Here is a 27751-nt window from a genome sequence, read left to right on the forward strand (position 1 = left end):
CATTCTTAAGGTGTTTTTGTCCTGTTACCGCTCCGCAAAAAAACCTCTTCCTTTAATCCGCGCCCCACATACACATTTTTGCAGCACCTGCCCCGAGGTCCTAATATAAATTGAATTAATTACATTTAGTGCTTAAAATTTACTTAAAATTTATTTAAAACGTGCTGAACAGTGCGGCCGTTTATTCCCAAAGTACAAACACTATGGTTGTTTGCGTGTGTCGGGCCATACTCCACTATTCTTTAGGGTTTTTTGTTGCATGCATGAGAATAACTATTACAATTTTCTTAACTATTTATTAATTTGCTCCAGCGTCTTCTGGATTGATTACACGTTGTGTTTTCGTTGTTTGCCGCGCCACTTAGACGGAAATGGAAATGAATGTTTATCGAATTCTATTGCACAGGCTTATCATCGTCATCGAGGGAAAAATTATCGCGAAACAAATCGATACCGTTATATCGCCCAGCACTAGGGGAGAGTAAAAACAAAATGTTTTGATGTGGCATCTCAAACAATTCAACTGTATGCCATTTTGCCCTTGTTTGAGATATTGACTATTCCTTTGCAATTCATATATATATTTGATGTTCATTGCTGACAAATACCAGGAGAATTCAACAAATTCCTTAGAAGTAAAAATGGTGTGTAAAATACCATTATTAATGTGGAACTACTGAGATGTGCTTGGACTTATGCCAACTTTTATATTCACTACTCAAAAAATGACACTTTGGAAACATATCTCAATGGGAAAAAATCATGCAGAATATCTTTCCTGATATGGACTCGCTAATGTGTTAGGAATTCAAGAATTCCACATGTATGTAAATGAATCACCCTACAGAGGGCTGAATTTAAAGTTCCATTGGAGTGACTCAAAATATTAGTCAGTAGTCAACAGTGTCCAGGTGGATCAATCACAGCTGCTGCTGTCTGCATCACGTGAGCGTAGTTAAAGTTCTGGTGTGATGCATGTCAGGCTACCCCATTGGACTCTGTCTTCTATTAATGTAAGAAATGTGGTCTATTTTTTATATTATTTGGATATAGATGTAGATCTCAAAATAAACCCACCATGTCTATATATATTTGGGCATGTTTTAGTTTGATACTGTTTTGAGATTAATATTTCAAAGCAAAAAATAAATGAATAAAATAAGTAAATACTTTTTTTCTACGCAGAAAAATGGAAGCAGTCATTTTGACTGTTTGTTTAAAAAAAAAAACAATTTGCAAATGAAAATTTAAGGAAAATCTGCAAAAGAAACTGCAGTTTAGCAATTGATTTTCAGCCTTTGACCAAATGTTTTATTTTAATTAGTTTCAGGCAAAATGTCAAACATGATTCAGTTGTAAGTACATTCACAACTCTGTTTCTAGGGTACTTAAGCATCAGAAAGATTTACTTAATTTATTATGTATCTTGATGTATTCATATTGAATACTAATATTTATTCAAATATTTAAATATTCTGTTCTGTTCTATATATTAGCATGAAAACACAACATGCCCAATAGTTTTGTCTTTTCACTCTCACACACACACACACACACACACACACACACACACACACACACACACACACAATCAGACAGACACACACACACACACACACACACACTCTTACCATTGCCGGTACCATCAACCTCTGCTTCATTGATGCTGGCTGAAAAAAAAGAAAGGAAAGCAAAACAAAATAAAGCATGGGTGCACACCAATGCAACAAAACAAGAATAACAAATATATAAGTACAATTTAAAAAATCTTTAAATAGATAGATAGATAGATAGATAGATAGATAGATAGATAGATAGATAGAGAGATTGATAGACAGACAGACAGGCAAACAGGCAAAGCTGAGCCAGTCTGAAGCGTTTTTAACATTTTTAAGTTCTTCTGTGTATGAAATAAAGATTTTTAGGTTAGTTTTTTTTAGGTTAAACTGTTGAAGGCTACTGGAGACTATTAAAGGCTATTAGAGGTTATTGAAAGGGTTATTGGAGCAGAAATCAGTACAGGCTGGTTAGATAAGTGATTCATGTCCTCGTACTTTGCTGAGGTGAAACTGCGACTAGCGCTGTCACAGTGATGTTTATCAGGTATTGTCTTATAAATATTTACACAGAACAGAAACACTCTTCGTAACACAAAAGGCATACCGGTCATTCGCCTTGAAGCACAGCCGTCCGTCTGCATCAACTTTTCTTTTTCTGGACATTATGGGATAAACATGTCTCAATTCCACCCGCGAAGTTACACCTTCCCTCCGGCAAGGTTTCCACATCAATGACTACACTGCCGTGTAGTGGCAGTAGGCCGTAACTTCGCGGGTAATACAATCGACAAGCATTCTGGGAAATGTATTTTTTGGTCAAAGCACTCTTCTGACCTATTTATTATAGACACTATAAAGGACGTGGCCACATAAAAGGACGTGGCGGGCTTTGTGTTTGACACATGTGGATTAGATAGATAGATAGATAGATAGATAGATAGATAGATGGATGGATGGATGGATGGATGGATGGATGGATGGATGGATGGATGGATGGATGGATGGATGGATGGATGGATGGATGGATGGATGGATGGATGGATAGATAGATAGATAGATAGATAGATAGATAGATAGATAGATAGATAGATAGATAGATAGATAGATAGATAGACAGATAACAGATGTTTGATGCCAATGCTCTCATTAGGATTTCTTCTATTTGTAGTCTTCAAAATGCCCTGCGCCTCTCTCTCTCTCACTCTCTCTCTCTCTCTTTCTCTCTCTCTCTCTTCCTCTTTCACAGAGCAGAGCTAAATTCAGCGCGAGGCTTTAAATAACATAAAACTCAGTTCAGTTAAATAAAAATAAGTCAGGACCTGTAAGTTTATCAAATATTGTCAAATATAAAGAATAGGTTGAGGTTTTGGTGAGAACTGTTTTTGTTTTAAATGAGCTTTTTAATGAGTTTATATTTTATATACACTACCGTTCAAAAGTTTGGGGTCACATTGAAACGTCCTTATTTTTGAAGGAAAGGCACTGTACTTTTCAATGAAGATAACTTTAAACTAGTCCTAACTTTAGACAAATACACTCTGTACATTGCTAATGTGGTAAATGACTATTCTAGCTGCAAATGTCTGGTTTTGGTGCAATATCTACATAGGTGTATAGAGGCCCATTTCCAGCAACTATCACTCCAGTGTTCTAATGGTACAATGTGTTTGCTCATTGGCTCAGAAGGCTAATTGATGATTAGAAAACCCTTGTGCAATCATGTTCACACACCTGAAAACAGTCTAGCTCATTACAGAAGCTACAAAACTGACCTTCCTTTGAGCAGATTGAGTTTCTGGAGCATCACATTTGTGTGGTCAATTAAACGCTCAAAATGGCCAGAAAAAGAGAACTTTCATCTGAAACTCGACAGTCTATTCTTGTTCTTAGAAATGAAGGCTATTCCATGCGAGAAATTGCTAAGAAATTGAAGATTTCCTACAACGGTGTGTACTACTCCCTTCAGAGGACAGCACAAACAGGCTCTAACCAGAGTAGAAAAAGAAGTGGGAGGCTGCGTTGCACAACTAAGCAAGAAGATAAGTACATTAGAGTCTCTAGTTTGAGAAACAGACGCCTCACAGGTCCCCAACTGGCATCTTCATGAAATAGTACCCGCAAAACACCAGTGTCAACATCTACAGTGAAGAGGCGGCTGCGGGATTTTGGGCTTCAGGGCAGAGTGGCAAAGAAAAAGCCATATCTGAGACTGGCTAATAAAAGAAAAAGATTAAGATGGGCAAAAGAACACAGACATTGGACAGAGGAAGACTGGAAAAAAGTGTTGTGGACGGATGAATCCAAGTTTGAGGTGTTTGGATCACAAAGAAGAACGTTTGTGAGACGCAGAACAAATGAAAAGATGCTGGAAGAATGCCTGACGCCATCTGTTAAGCATGGTGGAGGTAATGTGATGGTCTGGGGTTGCTTTGGTGCTGGTAAGGTGGGAGATTTGTACAGGGTAAAAGGGATTCTGAATAAGGAAGGCTATCACTCCATTTTGCAACGCCATGCCATACCCAGTGGACAGCGCCTGATCGGAGCCAATTTCGTCCTACAACAGGACAATGACCCTAAACACACCTCCAAATTGTGCAAGAACTATTTACAGCAGAAGCAGGCAGCTGGTATTCTATTGGTAATGGAGTGGCCAGCGCAGTCACCAGATCTGAACCCCATTGAGCTGTTGTGGGAGCAGCTTGACCGTATGGTACGCCAGAAGTGCCCATCCAACCAATCCAACTTGTGGGAGCTGCTTCTAGAAGCGTGGGGTGCAATTTCTCCAGCTTACCTCAACAAATTAACAGCTAGAATGCCAAAGGTGTGCAATGCTGTAATTGCTGCAAATGGAGGATTCTTTGATGAAAGCAAAGTTTGATGTAAAAACAATGTTATTTCAAATACAAATCATTATTTCTAACCTTGTCAATGTCTTGACTCTATTTTCTATTCATTTCACAACGTATGGTGGTGAATAAGTGTGACTTTTCATGGAAAACACAAAATTGTTTGAGTGACCCCAAACTTTTGAACGGTAGTGTATATATTTTTTTATTAATTAAAATTATTTTTATTTTTTTATAATATATTTTTATATATATATATTTTTCCCAACCATGATATCCTTGTTCTTAGTTTATTGATATAAAGGCGTATTTTTCTCTCGCCCTCACGATACCAAAGACACAGGACACGCCCCTAAATCCAGCTGTGCAAAGCGCAATTACCTAGTACGCTATAGATCGTTAAAATAGAGCCCTAAGACTCATTAAGCTCTATGAGCATTTAATAATAATCATTAAGAGAATCAGTGTTAGATTGGTCAAATTAAATTATATTTATTTTAGCAATGAAATCACAAAAACAAACTGTTTTAATCATAACTAAAATCATGATTCATTTTTTAATGCTGCTATTACCTGTATTTTTGGGAGGGAGACTAGAGCATTTGTTTTAGGTTATTATAGCATCTCAGGGTTGTTTTGATGCTTTTTAAATGAGAATATTTTATTGTTCTGATTTACTGAGTTAAATAGAAAGAGGGAAACTACATTTCTGCATAAATAAAAAGTAAATGTACCTTTAGATCTACCTCCACATTTCTAATATTCTTGGAAAAAATACATCAATCCAAATATTACCTGTTACCTCCCTATTCCACTACTGAACCCCTCTCTTACTACTGTCATCCAATTTTCTGTGTCCTCAAAGCTTCTGTGTCTTGAAACACAGATGAGTTCTGATCTGGGTGTTCATTCCACTCACCAGGCACACATTTACATGGCATTGCTCAAAGAACCATTGATGGTGCCTTTATTTTTTCATCTAATCATTGACAACTGATTAGGAACTGTATCATTTTAATCACAGTTGAATCTTGGTTTAAACTTGAAATCTACATCTAGATAAACATGAATTGCTCTGCATAGCAACAAAATAATAAGAATTAATTCTTGTAACTATATTATCTTGGACCAAAAAGTTATGCTAGAATAAAACGCAAGTTGCATTACAAACATAAGTGAATACTAGGTATGGCAGACACTCAAGAGTATAACAACTGCATCCAAAGGAGGAGCCAACAGTGCACATAATGAATATTGTGCTGTAGAGCAGCCTAGAGAAATTAACTCTTTTTATTGTGTTTCTACAAGGGAGCAGTCTAATCCTGTTTCAGCATAATAACAGAGCAATGGTAGAGTCCCATCCCAACTGTCATACATAACTCATAAACTTCCAGGCCACAGATGCTGCACCTTGTCTCCTACAGACTCATACCTGCCCTGGATACTTCACACAACATCCTGCTTATAATGATAATCCATCAGAAAAAAACAGAGATGTAATCCTGCCCGCCCCAACACAGATCTGATAAACCACATCTATGTTCCTACCGCTACATAAACTCTCACACTGAGAGGGGGATTGTAGGATTAGAGTAACATGGGGATGGGTGATGTGGGACTGAGTGAGGTGGAAATGAAGTGGGATTGAGTGAGGTTGGATTGAGTCAGGTGTAATGAAAAAGAAATGTACGATTGACTGAGGTGGGACAAAGTCAGATGATACTGAGTTGGGTGGCATGAAAAGAGGTAGGATTATGTGAGATGGAATTAAATTAAGATTAAGTGAGGTGGGACTGGGTGAGCTAAAATTAAAGCGGAATTAAGGTGGGATTACGTGAATTTGGATGGAGTTAGTTGAGATTAAATTGGGATTAAATGAGGTGGGATTGAGTGAGGTGGAAATAAAATGGGATTAAGTGAGGTGGCACTGATTTAGTTGGCGTTGATTGAGGTGGGATTAAAATAGGATTAAGGGAGAAAAATGAAATTTTAGCAGTTAGTTCAAACACCCTTTAAATGAATGAGGTGGGACTAAAGAGGGATTAAGTGGGGTGGAACTAAGTCAAGTGGGATTGAGTGTCGTGGAATTGACTGAGGTGGAATTGAGTGAGGTGGGGTTAAGGTAGGATTGAGTGAGGTGGAACTGAGTGATGTGGGATTAAGGTGGGATTGAGTGAGGTGGGATTAAGGTGGGATTAAGTGAGGTGAAATTGAGTTATAGGGGATAAAGGTGGAATTGAGTGAGGTGGAATTGATTGACATAGAATTGAGCGAGGTGGAATTGATTGACATGGGAGTGAGTGAGATGGGATTATGATGTGATTGAGTGAGGTGGAATTGAGTGAGGTGGAATTGAGTCAAGTGGGATTAAGGTGGGATTGAGTGAGGTAGAATTGAGTGAGGTGGAATAGATTGAAATTGGATTGAGTGAGGTGGGATTAAGGTGGGATTGAGTGAGGTGGAATTGAGTAAAGTGGAATTAAGTGAGGTGGGATTGAGTAAAGTGGAATTAAGTGAGGTGGGATTGATTGAGGTGGGATTAAGTAAAGTGGGATTGACATGGAATAAAGTGAGGTGGAATGATTGACATAGGTTTGAGTAAAATGGGGTTGAGTGAGGTGGAATTGAGTCAGGTGGAATTGAGTCATGTGGATTTAAGTGAGTTGGGAGTGACTTGGGATTGAGTGAGTTTGAACTGAGTGAGGTGGAATTGAGTGAGGTGGGACTGATCAATATGGAATTGGGAAGTGGGATTGACATGGAATTAAGTGAGGTGGAATAATTGACAAAGGATTGAGTGAGGGGGTATTAAGGTGGGATTGAGTGAGGTGGAATTGAGTGAGGTCGAATTGAGTGAGGTGGCGTTGAGTGAGGTGGAATTAGGTGAGGTGGATTTGAGTGAGGTGGATTTGAGTGAGTTTGAATTTAGTCAGGTGGACCTGATTAAGGTTGGATTGACATGGAGTTGAGTGAGGTGGGATTAAGGTGCAATTAAGTGAGGTGGTATTAAGATGGGATTGAGTGAGGTGGAATTGAGTCAAGTGGGATTAAATAAAGTGGGATTGAAATGGAATTAAGAGAGGTGGAATGATTGACATAGGTTTAAGTGGGATGGGGTTGAGTGAGGTGGAATTGGGTCAAGAGGGATTAAGGTGGAATTAAGTAAAGTGGAATTGAGTGAGGTTGGATTAAGGTGGGATTAAGTCAGGTGGAATTGAGTGAGGTGGGGTTCACACGGAATTAAGTGAGGTGGAACGATTGACATAAGATTGACTGAGGTGGGGTTGAGTGAGGTGAAATTGAGTCAGGTGGAATTAAATCAGGTGGAACTGAGTGAGTTGGGAGTAACTTGGGAGTTGGGAGTGACCTGGGATTGAGTGAGGTGGGACTGATCGATATGGAATTGAGTGAGGTGGGATTGACTGACATGGGGTTGAGTGAGGTGGGATTAAGTTGGGACTGAGTGTGGTGGATTGAGTAAAGTGGGATTGATTCACATGGGATTGAGTGAGGTGGGATTAAGGTGGGATTGAGTGATGTGGGATTAAGGTGGGACTGAGTGAGGTGGAATTGAGTGACCTGGGGTTAAGTGAGGTGGGATTAAGGTGGGATGAGTGAGGTGGAATTGAGTAAGGTGGAATTGAGTAAGGTGGGACTGAGTGAGGTGGAATTGAGTCAGGTGGAATTGAGTAAGGTGGGAGTGAGGTGCAATTGAGTGAGATGAAATTGAGTAACGAGGAATTGAGTGAGGTGGGATGAGGGTGGGACTGAGTGAGGTGGAATTGACTGAGGTGGGATTGATTGACATGGAATTGAGTAAGGTGGAATTGATTGACATGGGATTGAGTGAGGTGGGATTGAGTGTGGTGGATTTGAATTAGGTGGATTGAGTGAGGTGGAACTAAGTAAGGTAATATTGAGTGAGGTGGAATTGTGTGAGGTGGAATTGAGTCAGGAGGAATTGAGTGAGGTGGGATTCATTGACATGGGGTTGAGTAAAGTGGGATTAAGGTGGAATTGAGTTAGGTGGATTTGAGTGATGTGAATTTAAGTAAAGTGGAATTAAGTGAAGTGGGATTAAGGTTGGACTGAGCAAGGTGGAATTGAGTCAGGTGGAATTGAGTGAGGTTGGATTGATTGACATCGGGTTGAGCGAGGTGGGATTAAGGTGGAATTGAGTGAGGTGGGATTAAGGTGGGAATGAGTGAGGTGGAATTGAGTGAGGTGGGATTAAGGTGGGAATGAGTGAGGTGGAATTGTATAAACCTTGATCATCCCAGGGAGCACTGTTCAATTACATACTGCACCAGGAGATTTTAAAGTACGCAAGCTCAGCACACTGCATTCACTAATCTATCCCATAATTCCACTAAAGCCATGTGGGCTGATGGGTGGCAGTGTGCAGTGGAGCGGCGGGGAGAGGGGAGATGTTTATGAGGTGAGGACATTCAGATATCTGAACTGTGTTGTTTGTTTGTGATATCGGGCTGTAAATGTGATATTTATGAGGGTTAGCTTGGGTTAAAGTAGCGAGTTTCTGGTCTGAGAGTTTATTATTAAGAGCTGTGTTAAGTTTGATAACTCTAGGCAACTAACAGTGGGCCACAGCTATAGTGCTCACTAAAATAGGAAGTTTTGCTGTCTACAGCTCCAAACACCAGCGTTTATTGATGCACTACAGCCCTGTGTGTTGCTGGCTGTGATCATAAGCTGACACAGGTTTAATTTGGTACTGATCAGTCTGTATAACTCATCTGAGGTAAAAAGGCTGCTGATATCAGAGAGGCTTGTTCATCTTTACCAGACAGACTGACTGCCATAAAGCACATTTACAAAATATTCAAAATCAAACATTCAAAATCAAAGTTTTATTAACTAGCTAGCTAACAATACATAGTGCTGAACATTGTCTGTTGTAATGAATTTAAATTTCATATGGGTTATAGCAGAGCTAATAGCAGAGGAGAGAAAGAAGAGAGAGGATGAAGAGGAGAAGATTGAGAAAAATGGATAATAAAGGATAAAACTAACAAATAAAATTTAATAAAACCACTTCAAAGACTTGTCATTCTTGTATTTTGTGAAAAATCTCACTCCCAGTTTCCCAAAAATCACTGGTTCTATTGATTAAATTTTGCTTAACATATTCATTTTATTTATTAATAATGCTGATATGTTGACTTTTATGTTTAACATTGTCAGTAAAGATAATGTATAACAAGGATAATATGTGAAAGGTGAATTAGAATGTTGAAAACTTGAACAAAGGGGCAGTTTAACTAAACTAAGATCAGACACATTTAGCTGCTGTAAGGAACAACAGGTGTGTTTACTGCTATAAAATAACTGTCCCCCAGTGACTAGTAAAACTGGTGATGGGTACGACTGGTGGAGCTTACCATTACGCTGTGGGGGCCCTCTACCCATCTGCTGGTTCATACCAAAGGGATCCTGTGGGTTGGGGTTCATGGCACTTGTGTGAAGAGCAGAGTCCGAGTTGGTTCTGTTGAGGGAAGAGGAGAGGGAGGTAGAGAGTGGTGGAGAGACAGAGAATGAGAGAGAGGGAAGGGGGAGAAGGAGAGGGTGAGAAAGAGGTGGAAATGGCATTAGTTACTGGTACTGAGGGTCAACAACAGTGGCCTGTCTCTTTCAGAGTGGACAGCTTAAGCTGAGCATTAACCTGAGCACAGTGGAATTCACACAAGAAGGTAAATCAACCACAACACAAACCCCTCCTTCCAACTCAACACCTCACTGCTCTCCTTAACCACTTACACATCAGTTCTCTCTCAAGGGCTCTTCAGGAAGCTCTCAGCTGAGCACACACTCAGGACAGAGCTCTATAATTAATCATTGCTCAAGAAAAGGTGAAAGCAATGCATCTGTCTTCAAAAACAGCTTGTGACTCAAGAGCCTTACGCATTAGGACAGAATTAAAGCAACAAAGAGCGAAAACATGCTTGGTAGAGATTGGAAGATCGATGTATGTCTGTGATTTAGTCGAGTAAGTAGTTAAGTTAAGCAGTGCTGTGTGTGGATCACTGTTGAAGCTGAATGGTGAAATGTTCCTCGTGCATCCTCTAGCTAGAACAGAGCTGAATAATAGCTGAAATAACTCACTAAAGAAAAATATCTCACTTGTAAAACCACTCTACAGGCTCAGCTCAGCTCAGCTGAACTAAGTCTCAGCTCAGTCAGTTTTCTGCAGTTAATATGTGTAGGACTGACGTGCCTCATGGGGGGAGAAAATAAAGGTTTTAACCCATATAATGCACTCTATTCTGTTTATATTTCAGCCCAAGTAGTGACTAGCAGAGCGATCTAACACTGCTGCAGCTGCAGTCAAAAAGAAATCATGTTAAGATTGTTTTAATGCTGAATAAGCAACGATTTTCTGTTGTTTCCAACCTGAGCTCCACAGTGCAGTTCTGTATGGGGAACCACAGACTGTCCTCAGTCAGAGTAATAGATTATGATTGTTACTAAAACAATAACTAAATTATATCATTTTTAACAGTAAATACAAAGTGTTTTAAGCAGTAAAGTGTTGAGTAAACAAAATGATAAAAAAAAAAATTACACATACATCTGTCCTGAAAACTTGAGTGAGTAAAGTGATTCCGTTTATTTACAGTCAGTTTAGGTTCCCAGTGTTTGCTTAGAGGAGGCAGCAAATAGTAGCAGGTTTGCCTGACATCTCTGTGGCATTAATGTGGCATTCGGCCCCACACAAGACTAGAATCGGCGATCAAGCTGAAAGATGATCAACCCCAAAAACACATGTTGTGCATCTGTAATGCTGGACTTAATATGCGGTTGTGGTGCTTTTGGAAACAAACACAGAGATTCAGTTCTTATATCCATTCAGAACGAATTCTGCTCTGAACACATGCCCTAAATGTATTTTTGTAACCCTTACACAATATTAAAATAACATTATATACAAACTAAAGTGGGACACCTTATTCAACGTAGCTTTCAAAATCAAATATTTAAAACAAATATCCCGAATAAGAAGCCCTTTTACTAGATTATAGAGCATAGCTGCGAGGATCTGGTTGAGTTTACCAAAAGTACTGGATAGAGCTCCATCATTCCAGAGAACACAGCTCCACTGCTACACAGATTCATACCCCTATAGTTCATGCCTGCCATTAACTTTGATGATGCCAACAGGTTGATTTTTATTTGCTCCAAAGAGTCCTATTATGTTGCAATTGTTCTTTACAGGAATTCATTATAAGGAGTGTCCACATACATTTGGAGATACAGTGTATACGAACAGTTTTAAATTATGGTTACACTAGACATTAGACAACTTGACACAAAGCATGAATGTACACTTATCTCACTGAAAGAATAAAATAAAAAATAAAAACTTCTAAAAGATGTCCAGTCTGATCACAGACATGAAACTCTTACCTTTCTAATTGTTTAGATACAGTGTTGTGAACATGTTTGCCCTCTTCATTAGTTCTTATATTTTTTGCATGTTTGTCAGTCTTTCATAGCATTAAACAATTACATATTAGTCAAAGACAACACAGGTAAACACAAAATGCAGCTTTTAAATGAAGGTTTTTATCATTAAGGGAGAAAAATATTCCAAACCTACATGACTTTGTGTAAGAAATATTTGCCTTCCCAGTTAAAACCTAACTGTGGTTTATCACACCTGAGTTTAATTTCTCTAGCCACACCCAGGCCTGATTATTTCCACACCTGTTCTCAATCAAGAAATCCCTTAGAAATGAACCTGCCTGACAAAGCAGACAAAATGTTACTCAAAAGCTAAACATCATGAAAAAAGTAATTGAGATCTATCAGTCCGGAAAAGGTTATAAAGACATTTCAAAAAATTTTGGACTAAAACCACAATGAGAGCTATTATCCATGATCGGTGAAAACATAAAACAACAACCTTCCAAGAAGTGCCGGCTGACAAAATTACCCCAAGAGTGCAGGGACGACTAATTCACAAAAGACCCTCACAACAACATCCAAAGAACCGAAGTCCTCACTTGCCTTAGTTAAGGTCAGAGTTTAATGACTCCATAAAAAAAGTGACTGAGCAAAAACGGGAGAGTGCCAAGACAAAAATCACGGCTCAGCAAAAATAACTAGATTTGTCTCAATTTTGACAGAAAACATGATCCTCAAGATGTTTGAGAATGATGAGACAAAAGCTGAACATTTTGGAGGGTGTGTGTCCCATTACATCTTGCGTAAAAATAACACTGCATGTCACAATAATACACAGTAAAACATGGTGGTGGTAGTGTGATGGTCTGGGGCTGTTTTGCTGCTTCATGGCCTGGAAGACGTTCTGTAATAAATAGAACCAGGAAATCCACTGTCAACCAAAAAGTCCTACAGGAGAATGTCCGACCATCTGTTCGTGACCTCAAGCTGAAACTAACTTGGTTTCTGCAGCAGGACAATTATTTAAAAAAAAACAGGAAATCCACCTCTGAATGTCGGAAGAAAAACAAAATGAAGACTTTGGAGAGGCCTAGTCAGTCCTGACCTGAATCCGATTGAGCTGCTGTGGCATGACCTTAATATACCCTCCAATGTGGTGGAATTTCAACACTTTTACTAAAAAGAGTGATCCAAAATTCCTCCACAGCGCTGTAAAAGACTCATTGCAAGTTACAGCAAATGCTTGATTGCAGTTACTAGGTTTAGGGGGCAAATAATGTTTCACACAGGGCCTAAAAGTTTGGATTTTTTTTCCTTAATAATAATTAAAAAAAATGCATTTTGTGTTTACTTTGTTGTCTTTGGCTAATATTTAAATTTATTTGATGATCTGAAACATTAAGAGTGACAAACATGCAAAAAAATAAGAAATCATAAAGGGGCAAACACTTTCACACCACTGTACATGTACACATTGCAGTATCTGATTATACGCAGGTAAATTTGTGTAGCCATCATCTGCCTCTCGTCTGTGATTGGTGGAAACTGAGCGATGGACGCGCACACTAAGGGCTGACTTTATTATAACTGTGTAATAATCTTCATAAAAAACTCACTTCATTGATAAGGCAAAGATCACAAGCTGGGGCATGAAATAAAAATCGGGCATGAAATAAAACTCTTTTATTAAAACTCCAGACGTGAGTCACATTCAATCTTGCGATAAGATGCAATCAATAGTTAATCAAGTTAATAAGTGTACAGAATTGGAAAATGTATTTCTCTACTGTACTATGGCAACAAAGTAAAAAACATTAAGAAATGTACAAACTAAATCTTAAAAATCTGTTATTAGGTTTGGATATTTACGTTTTCTATTTAACTTACGGTATATGGACATGACATGGCAATAAATTAATTATTTTATAATATAAATAAAATATCCTGAAAGGTCAATTACTAATGATGAAACATTTTTTAAACATCTAATAACTGATCACATTGACCCACAAATCTTTGTCAATTATTAACTATTCAGAAAATACAATCATAGAGCATTTCTAAGTTTATGCTTTACTTTTCAACGAGAAGATTAAAATCCAATAATTTAAGGAAGTGAAAAGGCAGTGCAGATTAGAATCCTTAATTTGGGTTAGTTCAATGCATATCTGACATATTTACTATTTAGTCTAACAAGTGACTAAAACAGTTAAGAAGAGGCAGAGATTAATAACTAATGATTAATGATTAGAAATAAGTGATTAGTGATTATTGATTACTGATAATCATCTCAGTCTCATCAGATGATCATAAACAGGAAATGGTAAAATCAAGAAAATCAAATTAGGAGTGTGTAACTGAACCACAGTGGATTAGAAAGAATGCTAAAGAGAGGGAAAGAAAGGCAGAAATCCAGAGCGGCTGATCTGTGACAGAAAAAGGTCAGAAGGTCACCTGTTGAGCTGTGATATTAATCTAAACCCGGGCCGTTTCTCCTCAGTCCAGGGCTGCTGCTCCCTTTGGAAATGAAACAATCATGTGTTACTCACTGTCACACACACACACACACACACACACACACACACACACAGCAGAGAGCTCACCCTGGCTTGGGTTAGTAGGGGAGATGAGCGACAGAACAGAGAAAGAGAGGGAAGGACAGAAGCTATAGAGAAGAGAACCTGTAGTACTGCAGTCTGTAATAAACAGTATCCTCAGTAGGGATGTGGATGCACACAAACAGAACTACACACATCACAGGCCAGTCCCTCCGGCGGTGTAAGCGGAGGCACACCTTACCCGTTTACTACAGGGACCATCACATCTGGGAACAAAACCAAGAACAAACAGAACTGGTGCAACGTCCACCGCCTCCAATGGGCTGAATATAATCAACAAACCTGAGATACACCACACAGTGATGTGTGACATTTTCTGAATATATTGCAGATAATGAGAGTACATGTCGAATAGGTGTGTGCCATGTCATACACAATAATATTATTTTTTCAGAAGATTAAAAAAATATTATCCTGATAATAGCAGTATATTGAAAGCAGTTTTTAATTATTTGATTTGCCAAAACATGTGAGGCTTAGATTTTGCAATATTTTTATACAATCTATGATTATCACTTAGTATCAGTCAATTACATTAAAACCGCAACTAACAAAAAATAGAATACTGCAACTGTAAAAGACTGTCTGCTTTTCTCGGGTAAATTTCACTAAGCTATGACTTGAGTGGTACTGCTGAAGTTCTGCACTCCTAAGTTAAATGCATTGTTGTTATGTCTGCTGGGATGTTTAAAAGTGTTTAATAAATATATTTTAAAATTATATTTTTGTAATTGTACATTAGGCTATGTAAATGTATAGTGTTGTCAGGTTTCGGCCAAACATTTTTACATCCTTAATTACCAGCATATCTACAGAGCAAATATGGAAAAGACCATGTAATATTTTTAGTATTTTTAGGGATATCCAGGCAAAATGCAATAGTTTACCAAAACAAATCAAAGCAGAAGAGAACTGATGAGGCTGGGTCATCCCAAACTGTCATACACTGGACATCAGCTTTGTTTCACATTACCACGTAAAGCCTTTTTACCCCACCCACTGAACTGTATTAGGGCTTAGCGATACATGCCATATGGAGCACCAAGGCCAAGCAGCCAGCCTTGCCTCTCCGATCTCCACAGAGAAATCTGGGAGTGTAAATTAAAGATGGCACACTCAAAATAAACGAAGAGATTAAAGCTGTAGACATGAAAGGATGAGCAGGAAAATACAGAGCCCAGTTGTTTTTATTTGGTGCCATTTAAGCCCATGCTCGATTGCTTCATTGCTTTTAGACTGATCTGAAAAGCACATGTTCTGAGGCTGGCTTAAACCCCACCTTCCCGCCAAGGAAGCACTGAAATGGCCATTTTAATAGTTACATATTGGGCCACAGTTGAGTATATGAACGGATTAGTGGTCTCTGGAACAGAATGCCTGTACGGGTGCCCTCCCTGGAGGAAGAGTAGTGACCACAGCGAAGGAAGTATGGAGGAGCGTGGGACTAGCAGAGCAGCACTGACCCCAGAAATGACCCAGTCCAGCTGGGCTCCACCGGGACAGCATACAGACCCCATCTAAGCCTCAAAACAAGACCATCATGCCCCACTACTGGCCAGACTCCAGAGGGAATGCTCCTCTCCAGAGAGAACTGAGCCTTCCACGACTACATTCATGTCCTCTTTTTTGGATCTCACATAGAGTCTCATAGAGTTTCGGCTAAAAGTACCAGATTATTTGCACTGAGATCATACCCCTTTTACATAAATATTCCTATCAGACTGGACACAAGGTCATGTATCATTTATTTTCATGTGAGAAAAATCTCCACCAAAAATAGCTAACAGCATAAGAAATATGTAAATAAGCAAAAATAAAAACACTACAGTATTTTGGCATATATGAACATGGATTAGGCATGTGCTGAGTGTTTATTCCCTGAGGCCAATCCAGGTCTTTCTGTCAACATGTACTGTGCATGCGCATTCCCACACCCAAACACAATCCACACCCCACACCACAACAAAGAACAAAAAACACTCCACAATAGTGCTGGGCGATATGGGAAAAATCATAAATCATGATATGGAATTTTTTATATCACGATAACAATGTATATCGTGATATACCACATTTATATAAATAAATTATAAATAAATTAACAAACACGAAAATGAGGGTATTCAATCTCAAAAGTCAATAATAAAAACAGCAAAAAAGTATTACCATGTTATAATTAGGGGTGGGTAATATGGCACAATATTTCATGGTATAACATAGTTCACGATATTCAAAAATGTTGGCAAACAGTTAAAGAATGCTCTAACTTGAGCAGTGCCACACTAAAATAAGGCTGTCCATGCTTGCAGACTCAGTCAGAAACATTGCAATGACCCAGTGTTTCCAGCAGTGTACTGTAACACTTTGAGGAGAGGAGAGGGTTAAAGGATAGTGTGGATTGCATCCAGCATGTCCTAAAGTAATGTATTACAGATGGGGAGAGTGCTGTAAACATTTCCTGCTCCTCTTTCCCTGGGACCGCACATTAGCATCTGCTTTACAATCGAACAGGATTCTTCACCTCCACTGCCCAATCACTGGCCCTAACGCAGCAGCTACAGCTAACCTAAAATCCCACTGCCAACCTCACAGTACCTATGATAAAACCCACAGCCCACCAGAGCCCCTGCAGCACTACATCAACCCAAAACCCACTGAAGTCCCAGGGGAAGCCATTATAAACCTCTCTGCCTACAACTGATGACAGCTGACCTCACTGCCTACTGCTGCACTGTAGCACCGTTGCCACAACGTGCCCCAAAATACAGACACTTCAGGATACTGCTTAAAAACTGCTTCGAAAATCAAACACGGGAACACTTGGGTCTGCTGTGTAGGAATAGAGTTTGAAAAAGCTTGGCTTAGCCTCCAGCAAACTCCAAGCCATGCAGTCCAACACAAGCAAATTTAATTGCTTAGCCTTTAGCTGTCCTCTAACCCCACAGTCCCTCATTGAATATTAATTCAAGCTTTGTCAAAAACACAGAATCACAGCCCAAATTAAAGCCTGCTCTTAAAACTATGCTACAAATATTTTCATAGTTCTCTACAGAATATTAAATGGACTGCAGCTCTGAAGGTTTAGCTCAATGTCTGAAGAAAACTTTCCCAGCTTTCTGCTATTATACCTGCTGAGGTTTGTCATGTGCTACCTGGCACCAGGATGTTAACAGCACATTTAACTTCTAATAGGGCTAATCTAATGGCTTATCAGAGTTGAAGACATTTAGGACATTAAGTGGAAAACCTATTATTAATCTAAAAAAATCAGTTTAAATTATTAAAGCATTAAAAAAGAATAAAAACAAACACTTTAAAACCAACCAACACAAACTGCCCCTAGCAGACACACAGCCCATATCAGTACTGGTTCCGCTTCTGTGGGTCCTGTACAGAGAGAAAGCAAACCAGTATAACACAGTATGTCCTCAGTTGTAAAGAGGAGCAGAAGGCAGTAGCCTGGCAGAGAACAGATCTGGCAGAATTAGTGCTGTTTGGGCTGGGGGAGCACACACACACACACGCACACACAAACATACACACAAACACATTTATTTTGCTGGAGGAATAGCCACACATTCACCCTTTGAGAGAGAGAGAGAGATGGTTAGATTAGAGGGGAAAGCTTCAGTTAGTGCTGGGACTTTACCAGGAGTTCAAAACAGGAGAAAATCACAAACAGAAATAAATCATATACTGAAATATAGTGAAATACTGCACATCATACAAAAATACATTACACTAATTGGACATAATTGAGACATAATTAAGTCACATTCAACTGTGACAAAAAGATATATCCTTCTAAATGAGAAAAAAAAAAGAAATAAAATGACATCAATAAAAAATAAAACATGGAGATCTGGCTACACTTGATGCAATTCCCACAGAATCTTTGTGTTACATAATTTATCATGTAACTCTGCACACTTCCTGTTTTGGTCTTTGATGTAAGACCACATGAAATGAAGCATGCTGTAATGATGAGCTTTAAACTTGCGAGAGATTATGTATTTGGTTGACGTCTGTATGACAGAAAAAAACAGCAAATAAGCTTTTTAGACTTATGCTTCTAAATCATTAAAACAAGGCAAGTATTTTAAAACCAACACAAAGCGAAGCTGTTTTAATTAGACTGCAGCTCCCAGTGTAAGCAGTGGCATGTACTACAGCATATGGTTGTCGCAGCGGTATGGCGACACTCAGGAAACAGAAGGTCGGCTACGCCGGCCAACCTGTTTTTAGGTGTAAACAGTAACAAAGGGCGTGGTCTTACTCAGTTTTACAAGTCGAGCAGAGTCAACATGAAGTTTCGAGCAGTTTGCAGCAGAAAGGCTACTGGAAAGAAACCACACTGGCCAACATTCAAACCATGACTGTACAGATGAGGAGCTGCATTAAGCCCTTTATTGCAGGCTGTAAACACAAGAGGTTAAATCAGCCACTGATTATGATGTAGTGAGACTGAACTCACTAAGAGAGAAAATTATATTAAGGCTGAGCTGATCTGATAGTGATTGTATTAAGTTTTCTTAATCATGCTACACTTTTAGCATCATAATGAAAGTTCATATACTTTTGCCACATTTACATATGTTGGATAATTTTACTAAATCTAATATTTCTGTCTCGTTTGTTTAATGTGGTTCTCCTTATTAAATTTGCAAGCAAGTTTTAGCCAAGCAGCAAAAAAGCTTTAATTAATTAAATTAAATTAAAATTGCCAAACATGACCTAGCACATTCTACATATGTTACTTTTGTGCATGGCCACACTGTGGTGCCAATGCTAAACTAATCTATTATGCATCTCTATATCTCAGGTAATTGCTATGACATGCTTGTTATATGGATGCTATATTATTGTTGCTATAATACAGTTGCTATGATCTTGTTTACATGTTGCTAGGTTTTTCTATAGTATCCCAAATGTAGCTACAGTGAGTCCAAGAAGTATTTGATCCCTTACTGATTTTCTTTGTTTGCCCACTAATAAAGACACTATCCTTCTGCACTTTTAATGGTAGATATATTCTAACATGGAGAGACAGAATATCAAGACAAAAATCCAGAATATAATTTTAAAGAATATATTTTAATTAATTTGTATTTCAATGAGGAAAATAAGTATTTGATCCCTCTTGCCAAACACACTCAATACTTAGTGGCAAAGCCTTTGTTTGCAAGCACAGCGGTGAGACGTTTGTTGTAGTTAACCACAAGTTTAGCACACACACCAGGGGGAATTTTGGCCCACTCTTCTTTGCAGATCCTCTCTAAATCATGAAGGTTGGTGGGCTGTCGCTTGGCAACTCTGACCTTCAGCTCCCTCCATAGATTTTCGATCGGATTGAGGTCTGGCGACTGGCTGGGCCACTCCATGACCTTAATGTGATTTTTCTTGAGCCAATCCTTTGCTGTATGTTTAGGGTCGTTATCATGTTGGAAGACCCAACCACGGCCCATTTTCAGATCCCTGGCAGAGGGGAGGAGGTTGTCCCTCAGGATTGTGCGGTACATGGCTCCATCCATCTTTCCAGTGATGCGGTGAAGTAGCCCTGTACCCTTGGCAGAGAAACACCCCCAAAACATTATGCTTCCACCTCCATGCTTGACGGTGGGCACAGTGTTCTTGGGGTCATAGGCAGCATTTTTCTTCCTCCACACATGGCGGGTGGAGTTGAGGCCAAAAAGTTCAATTTTGGTCTTGTCTGACCACAAAACCTTCTCCCAATAACTTGGTTAATCTTTCAAATGATCATTGGCATACTTGAGGCGCGCCTCCACATGTGCTCTCTTCAGCAGGGGTACCTTTCGGGCACTGCAGGATGTGAATCCATTGTTGCGCAAAGTGTTGCCAATTGTTTCCTTGCAAACTGTGGTCCCAGCTGCCTTCAGGTCATTTGCTAACTCCTGCCGAGTGGTTGCAGGACGATTTCTGACCGTTCTCAGCATCATTGCCACCCCACAAGGCGAAATCTTCTTTGGAGCACCGGGCCGAGGTCTGTTGATTGTCATGTTATACTCTTTAAACTTTCTGATAATTGCACCAATAGTTGTTACTTTCACATCCAACACCTTACTAATCTTTTTGTAGCCCATTCCAGCTTTGTGAAGGTCAACAATTCTGACTCTGAGGTCCTGTGACAGCTCTTTGGTTTTACCCATGTTGGAGACTTGAAATCTGTGTGATCTGTCTGATTCTGTGGACAGGTGTTTTTCACACAAGTGATTAGTGAGAACAGGTGGCTTCAGGTCAGGTAACAAGTTGATTGGGAGTGTCTAACTGGTCTGTAAAAGCCAGAACTGCTAATGAATACTAAGGGATCAAATACTTATTTCACTCCATGAAATACAAATCAATTAATATATATTCCTTAGATTTATTTTCTGGATTTTCTTTTTAATATTCTGTCTCTCCATGTAAGAATACATCTACCATTAAAAGTATAGAATGATCATGTCTTTATTAGTGGGCCAACGAAGAAAATCAGCAAGGGATCAAATACTTCTTGGACTCACTGTACATATTTAAGGTGTTTGTCAAGTTGCTGCTGTGGTACTCCATGTGGTCTGGGTGTTATTATTGTATTTGCATAACTGTAACATTTGAATTATTATTTAAATAATTTTAAATAGGTGCCTGAAACGTTTGCACTGTCCTGTACTGTTGAATACACTATGCATATGCAAAAAACAAACACAACAACCAATGTTACATTTTAAGCAACACCTTGTATAATTCAGTGAATGCTACTCAGCTGAAGGCATTTAGTTCTCACTTGTGTAGAGACCTAAGAGAGACAGGTAGGACTCACCTTCTCCAGCTGTTGTCTGGTGGAGGCGACAGGTACACCGTACCATATGGAGAGCTCTCTGCGTGGTTTAGTTAAGAAAAACTGACACAGTACACTAAAGCATTGTTCAAAAGTATCAACCAACCAAACATCAATCAGTCATAAAAAATAAAAACTTCTCACAGGTGAAGTGGATTGCATTGATTGATGGCCAATACTAATAATTTAAACTGTCCCAAGGGCCAAATAGTGTTCACTAGATGACTGGGTGAGAGCATCACAAGAACATCAGGTAGGGCTTGTGTTGTGTTTACAATGTGCAGTGGCCAGTACCTACCAAAAAATCAGCAAGGAACTAACTCTGAGCTGGTTACAGGGCAATCGGCACCAAAGGCTTACTGACAAAGGACACCCACAGAGGTTGCACTTCATACTTTAAAACGTACAGAACGTTCTCTCTCTCTAAATGATAAAAAATACATGAATATCCTGCTCAATATTTGTATAACACTGACTTATTTTTGTGGTTTTACAGAAATAGGCAAATGTTGTTCTTGTTTGTGAATGTTTGTGTTAGATAATAACAACTGATTCGCTTAACCCTTGTGTGGTGTTCATATTTTTGTTACTCGTTTACTTTGTTACTTGTATTTAATTCAGCAAAATTAAGCAATTTTACATTAAAATGCTTTACACATGCTTGCTTCACCTAAATTGCAAGCAATATAAACAGCTTACATGGTTAACATTTGCCCTTTACCTTTCTTACATTTTTCTTACATAAACATTTTCTCAATGTTTATTAGCCCTTGGCCAAACATACTGTATGTAATATAAATGTGTGTGTGTATGTGGGGGGGGGGTGTACAGTGTGTGTTTATCGAAAATGTGTTTTGATATATGTTTTTCACAAAAAATGAGCCAATGCCAATGAATCTAAGTTAGAAAAATATTTTTTAGTATCATTTGATGAAAAATGAAAACGTTTCCCACAGACCCAAACACCACACAAGGGTTAAGAGCAGCAATTGTGCAACAGTGATTTAACCACAAATGTGAATTAACTTTGAGGATATCTGCACACCAATATCCTTATTGGTGTGCAGAATTATATACTGCACCTTTAAACACAAAATTGTTTGCTGAGAGGCCACAACAAATGTCTATATTCATGTGTACAATATTATCTGTGGCGGCTGAAGAATTCTAGTACAGGGCAGGGGAGTAATCTGGATGTGAAACAAGCTGATCGGGATTGACAAATAGCAAATAACTAAACAAAGAAGTTTCAGTACATCTTAGGTCAGTGCAGCAGTCGAAGAAACAATGTTTACAGTACTGACTCATTGCGGAGCCTGTGCCAAATCTGTTGCCAGAAGGAACAAGAAAAAAGAGACACAGTGCAGGAGAAAGTCCTGGAACATCCTCTGCTCAATATATGCTCTATGCTTAAAGACCACAAACCAGTATAAACTCCCACAGAATCCTGTAGCATCTCCATATACTGAACTAGACAATGACACCACATGACTATCCATGACTAACTTTTCTAACTATTTTTACCACCCAAAACTGCACTGATGAATTTTTCCTTCTGGTGGCTGTCACATCAGTACACTGACACTCAGCTACGCCAGCCAACCTGTTCTCAGGTGTAAACAGTGATGGAGGGCGAATGGAGGGTGATGAATTCTTCCTTCTGTGGTAAACCAGACTGCTTCTTATTCTCCCACTTTCCCAGTTTTGCCACTCGTTCGTTGTGTAATGCTGTTTAGTTTTTAATTCAAGTCCATGTATTTACTATATTTCTATTTTTTTCTGTTAGCTCTGTTTTACTTCCGGTGCCGACGCAAGCGGGAGCCTTCCAGCAGCTCCGTGTATCATTTCACCTTAAGTAACCCGTTTTTCATTCTTTACCTTCTTTGTTCGTCTCTTACTACGTTGTAGTGTGTGTTTCTATGGATATGGATCTGCATAAGGGCTGCAAAAACTTTGTTTATTAGAGGAAATAACTTCTCGCGCTGAGAGTCCCGCAAGAGTTTTCACACATCATCATTGTCTGTGTGTACACGTGCCCCCCCCCAAACCGACACGGAGGCTGCGTGTGACGTCATACATGTGACCATTGCTAGGCTTTAGACACAACACCCGGATGCTTTTGTCACTCTGTCTGGTGATTTCAACCACATCACGCTGGACTCCACACTGAGTTAATTTACCCAATATGTGGACTGTCCCACAAGAAAATAAAGGACAATTCACCTCCTGTGTGCTAACATTAGTGATGCATACATGGTCATCCCTCTGCCCCCACTTGAAAAATCTGACCACAAACTGGTTTTCCTGCAGCCTAGGTACAAGCCCTGTGTGATAAGGGGTCTCAGGAGGCAGAGGAGACACTGACAAACTGCTTTTCATCCACAGACTGTAGTGTGATGTAGGACTCTCAAGGCAAGGAAATTGAGGGGGTAACAGACTGCACAACTGACTATCTGAACTTTGGACACTGTGGCTCCTGTAAAAACTGTTCGCTGCTTCGCCACCAATAAGCCCTGGATTACAAGCGATGTAAAGGACCTCTAAAACAAAACAAAGAGGGCCTTTAAAGACAAGAACCAGAGGGAGCTAAAGAATACTCAGCGGGACCTTCCACATTATAAAGACCATGAAAGACTGCTTCTCACTCTTCTCAGATCCCAGGTACAGCATGCACTGGACCCTCTACAGTTTGCCTAGAAAATTGGTGTTGAGGATGCCATCATCTACTTCCTCCATTGAACCTATTCTTATCTGGATAAGGAGTAGTGCTGTGTCTCCAGTGCTTTTAATACCATCCAGCCCCCACTTCTCAGAGACAAGTTGGTGAAGATGAATGTGGATCCTCACCTGCAGACTACAGTACGTGAGGCTGACTGACGGTACATCTGAGACTGTGGTCAGTAGCACTGGAGCACCACAGGGGACTGTGCTCTCCCCCTTCCTCTTCACTCTCTACACATCTACAAGATGTGCCATCTGCAGAAATTCTCGGATGACACTGCCATCGTTGGGTATGTCAAGGATGGTCAGGAGGAGGAGTACAGGAGACAGGTGGATGACTTCCACTACAGTTGCAGTTGACATCCAAGACTTAAAGGGAAAATATGCATCACGGTTGGAGAGGCTGGTCAGGAGGGCCGGGGCAGTGGTTGGAATGGAGCTGGACTCTCTGGTTACAATAGCAGAGAGGAGGACTTTGGATAAACTGCTTTCTATCATGAACAATGATAGTCACCCACTTCACACCACCATCATGAAGCAGAGGAGTGTGTTCAGTGGCAGACTGCTGTCACAGAGCTGCACAACAGACAGACTCAGAAAATCCTTCATTCCGAACCGAGAGCCATCAGACTCATCAGGATGCTGCTGCTGTTTAACCCAGTTACACTAAATGGACATTATTTAACTACTTAATTCTTTACACTATCACTTCCCCAACCTCACTTAGATTAACGTACACTTACCCATGTTTAGATATTCACATATTCACTTCAGAGAAATATATGTTATATACATATTTCATATACATATTAATAATTCTATGGCACATCAGTCACCATTGGCTTTGCACCTTGCACCCAATATCAGACCTCCCTTCAACTCCCATAATTCACCTGCACCTGCTATGAGACCCTTACTCCAACTCCTATAATTCACCTGCACCCACTGTCAGACCTGACTCCATCTCCCATAATTCACCTGGACCCACTATCAGACCTCAATCCAAAAAAAGGCCAGGAGAAACATTGATTTGAGCATGAAAGAAATGAAAGGTGAAACATAACCAGAGCATAGTGTAGAAATGCAATAGTACAAAATATGGAAACTGATGGGGAGGCGCTGATTTGGAGAGGGAGGCTCCCGTTTTTGGATGCCTCTGATAAGTGTGAGGATTTGGTGGTGTTTGGAGACAAGGTGAGGGGATCCTAAAATAGGTTGGAAAATAAGTTTATGGCAGAAAAACAAACTTTGAGGGTGCAAGAGCGGATGGAAAAATGAATACTGGAAAAGGTGAGGAAAGAAGATACAGTGAGGAGATCTAAGGAAGGAAAGGGAAGGGAATGAAAGATGTGGAAGCGTTTGAAGCATATCCAACCGGTCCAGTAGGTGGACAAGGTGCTGGGAGCTAAGGCGTTGAGAATGAGGTCTTGGGTGATGAAAGAAAGCTGGTTCAGTCTGGGATCAGTGGGAGAGGGTTCAAATAGGGTGGAGTTGGAGTAGGCTGCGGTTCCAAGTGTGGTGCCAAGTTCTTGGATTTCTACAGATGAAAACAAGAAACGCAGCTCAGAGATGCATGCCTGGTTGATTTTAATGCCCCAATTTAAATGCCCCAAAAGAGAGAGGAGTGCACTGTGGGCGTCTGAGAAAGAGTGAACGGATGCTCGTGATGCGATCTAGCTTGTCGTGAGGGAGTGAAGCCTGTAGGGAGGCGGAATCAAGCACGCCCGAGGATCCTGATCACAGAGATGGCATTTTCGATGCTGGCGTAGGGCATAAAGAAGTCAGAGCTGGGGATAAGGCTGTTGGTGAAAGGCACAGATGATCCACGGGGGGTAGAGAGATCAATAACAATGCGCTTCTTCTGTGAATATTTTTGCTGATGCAAAAGATGGGGCTGATGCAAAAGGTGAAAAAGTGGGGTGAGGAGAAAGGTCTGATCATGAAACCCTCTGCTACCTCCTTGTCCAGGAGATGGGAGACCACGTCAGGCTCGGGAATGGCGGAGCGGAGGTTGGAGCAAGAGCTGGAAGAAGAGGGCAAGAAAACCAAACCAGTGGAAAAACCAAATAGAAAGCCATCAGGGAGGTGAGAGACGAAGGCGGGATCGGAATGGCCCGAAAGGCACGAGGCTAGTGCCGGTACCTTGACTGGCAAAAAGAGGAAGCGCAGCAGTCAGCTTTTGCCATGCCTGGTGCTGGGGGCAGTTGGGGTGCGAATAGGCCTGCGCGCAGTAAGAGCAGAAATGCAGAAGCTTGCAGGAGGAGGCAAAACAATCAGCCTCGTTGAAATTATTGTGGATCATGCGGCGGCCGACGAAGCACAGATGCCTGACTCAAGGAGGGGATAATGCAGCGCTGGCCAGGATGGCCAGAGATAAAGCAGGAAGGGTCTGGGCCGGGCAAAGAAGCGGTGCATAATCCACAGGGAAGCAGACGGAGGCGGAGTGGAAATAAACCCTGAAATAAAGCTCCATGTCCAAGGAAACACCAATATGTGGTTCAAAACGGTGTGGGGTGCCATGTGCTGGGAACGGCACAGCAGCTGAAAAAAGTAGATATTTGCTGGCGAAGAGCAGGCTGAATCTGGGGAGGGTTGTAAAGCAGGAAGGTGGGTCAGGAGCGGGTTGCAGTTATCCTGGAGGCTGGAGTGCGGAGGTATCATCAGTGGGGGGGGGACCCATTCTCTCCCCTGCTCTCCAGTACTATGTGTGTATGGAGGAGCTGCTGTATGGAGCAGATACTGATCAAAAGTTTGGACACCCCAGTTTTGGCACCCCAGCCAGTGCTCCAGTACTGTGTGTGTATGGAGGAGCTATTGGATAAACCAGCTGTCGGTCAAAAGTTTGGACACCCCAGTCCAGATAGACTTTGTTTTAAAGACGCATTTCACAGCACCAGTGTGGGAGAATTTTAGCAAGGAGAACCCATCACGCGAATAAGTTAATTTTTTATAAAGGTCTGTAAAAAACTGTTTTCTCAGAACTCACACTGTCCCAGTGTGGTTGTACTTTATTAGTTTTATTTTTTTAGGATATTAAAATATTAGAAGCCCAATGTCTGTTCTTAATAATAAAAAGTTAGTTTCACTGTAAAATGGTGTAATAGTATTATTAAGCTACTATATTATTACTGTGGCACATTGTTTTTAATCTCCTTTGGGAGCCCATGTCAGGTCTGGTGCTGAAAGCACTCCTGTCTCTCCCACATTCAGCGCTGTTGACGATCTCCAGTCTCCCAACTACACTTCCCAGAACACACCACACTCTGACACCACGCACTCATCTGATCACCTGCCACCACCCGGAAGCCCTGAATATTGATTACCCACACTATAAAAACCCCCTTCACATACACTCTGTGCCGAGTAATTAATTGGTTAGCCCTCATTACAAAGCATATTCTTGATATTCCTATTTTGATCTCTGGTTTTGACTCTGGACTGTTTTGCAGTCCACTGCATCTGCGCTTGTCTGAGTATATCTGATCATTAAAGCCCAGAAGCATAAAAAAAACATTTTCTGCAATGGTGCTTTAAAACGACAATATTATCGTTTATTGCAATAACTTCTAGGACAACATATCGTCCTGAAAATGTTGTTATCGTGACAGGACTACTGCCCACACAAACACATACACACAATGGTGACCGCGACCGATCCACTTACCGATCCATATTCCAGGCCTTGAGCTGGACAATTAACCCACCGTAATGTTAATACACTGACTGAGTTTTCACTTTGGAAACGCCATG

General features: G+C 40.3%; 1 protein-coding gene across 3 annotated transcripts in view; it reads right to left on the reverse strand.

Moving 5' to 3' along the window:
- Window positions 1-27751, reverse strand: part of crtc3 (CREB regulated transcription coactivator 3) — a 99750-nt gene that overhangs the window by 45076 nt on the left and 26923 nt on the right. For 2 of the 3 annotated variants that reach the window (XM_049473273.1, XM_049473271.1), the window contains exons 4-7: window positions 21263-21324; window positions 14282-14344; window positions 9805-9908; window positions 1632-1670 (exon numbers count right to left, since the gene is read on the reverse strand). In XM_049473273.1, the coding sequence (XP_049329230.1) occupies window positions 1632-1670; window positions 9805-9908; window positions 14282-14344; window positions 21263-21324 (268 nt within the window). The remainder of the gene's footprint in view (window positions 1-1631; window positions 1671-9804; window positions 9909-14281; window positions 14345-21262; window positions 21325-27751) is intronic. The other variant, XM_049473272.1, reaches the window with a different exon arrangement.

This window comes from Astyanax mexicanus, unplaced genomic scaffold (genome assembly GCF_023375975.1).
Source record: "Astyanax mexicanus isolate ESR-SI-001 unplaced genomic scaffold, AstMex3_surface scaffold_36, whole genome shotgun sequence".
Classification (NCBI taxonomy): domain Eukaryota; kingdom Metazoa; phylum Chordata; class Actinopteri; order Characiformes; family Acestrorhamphidae; genus Astyanax; species Astyanax mexicanus.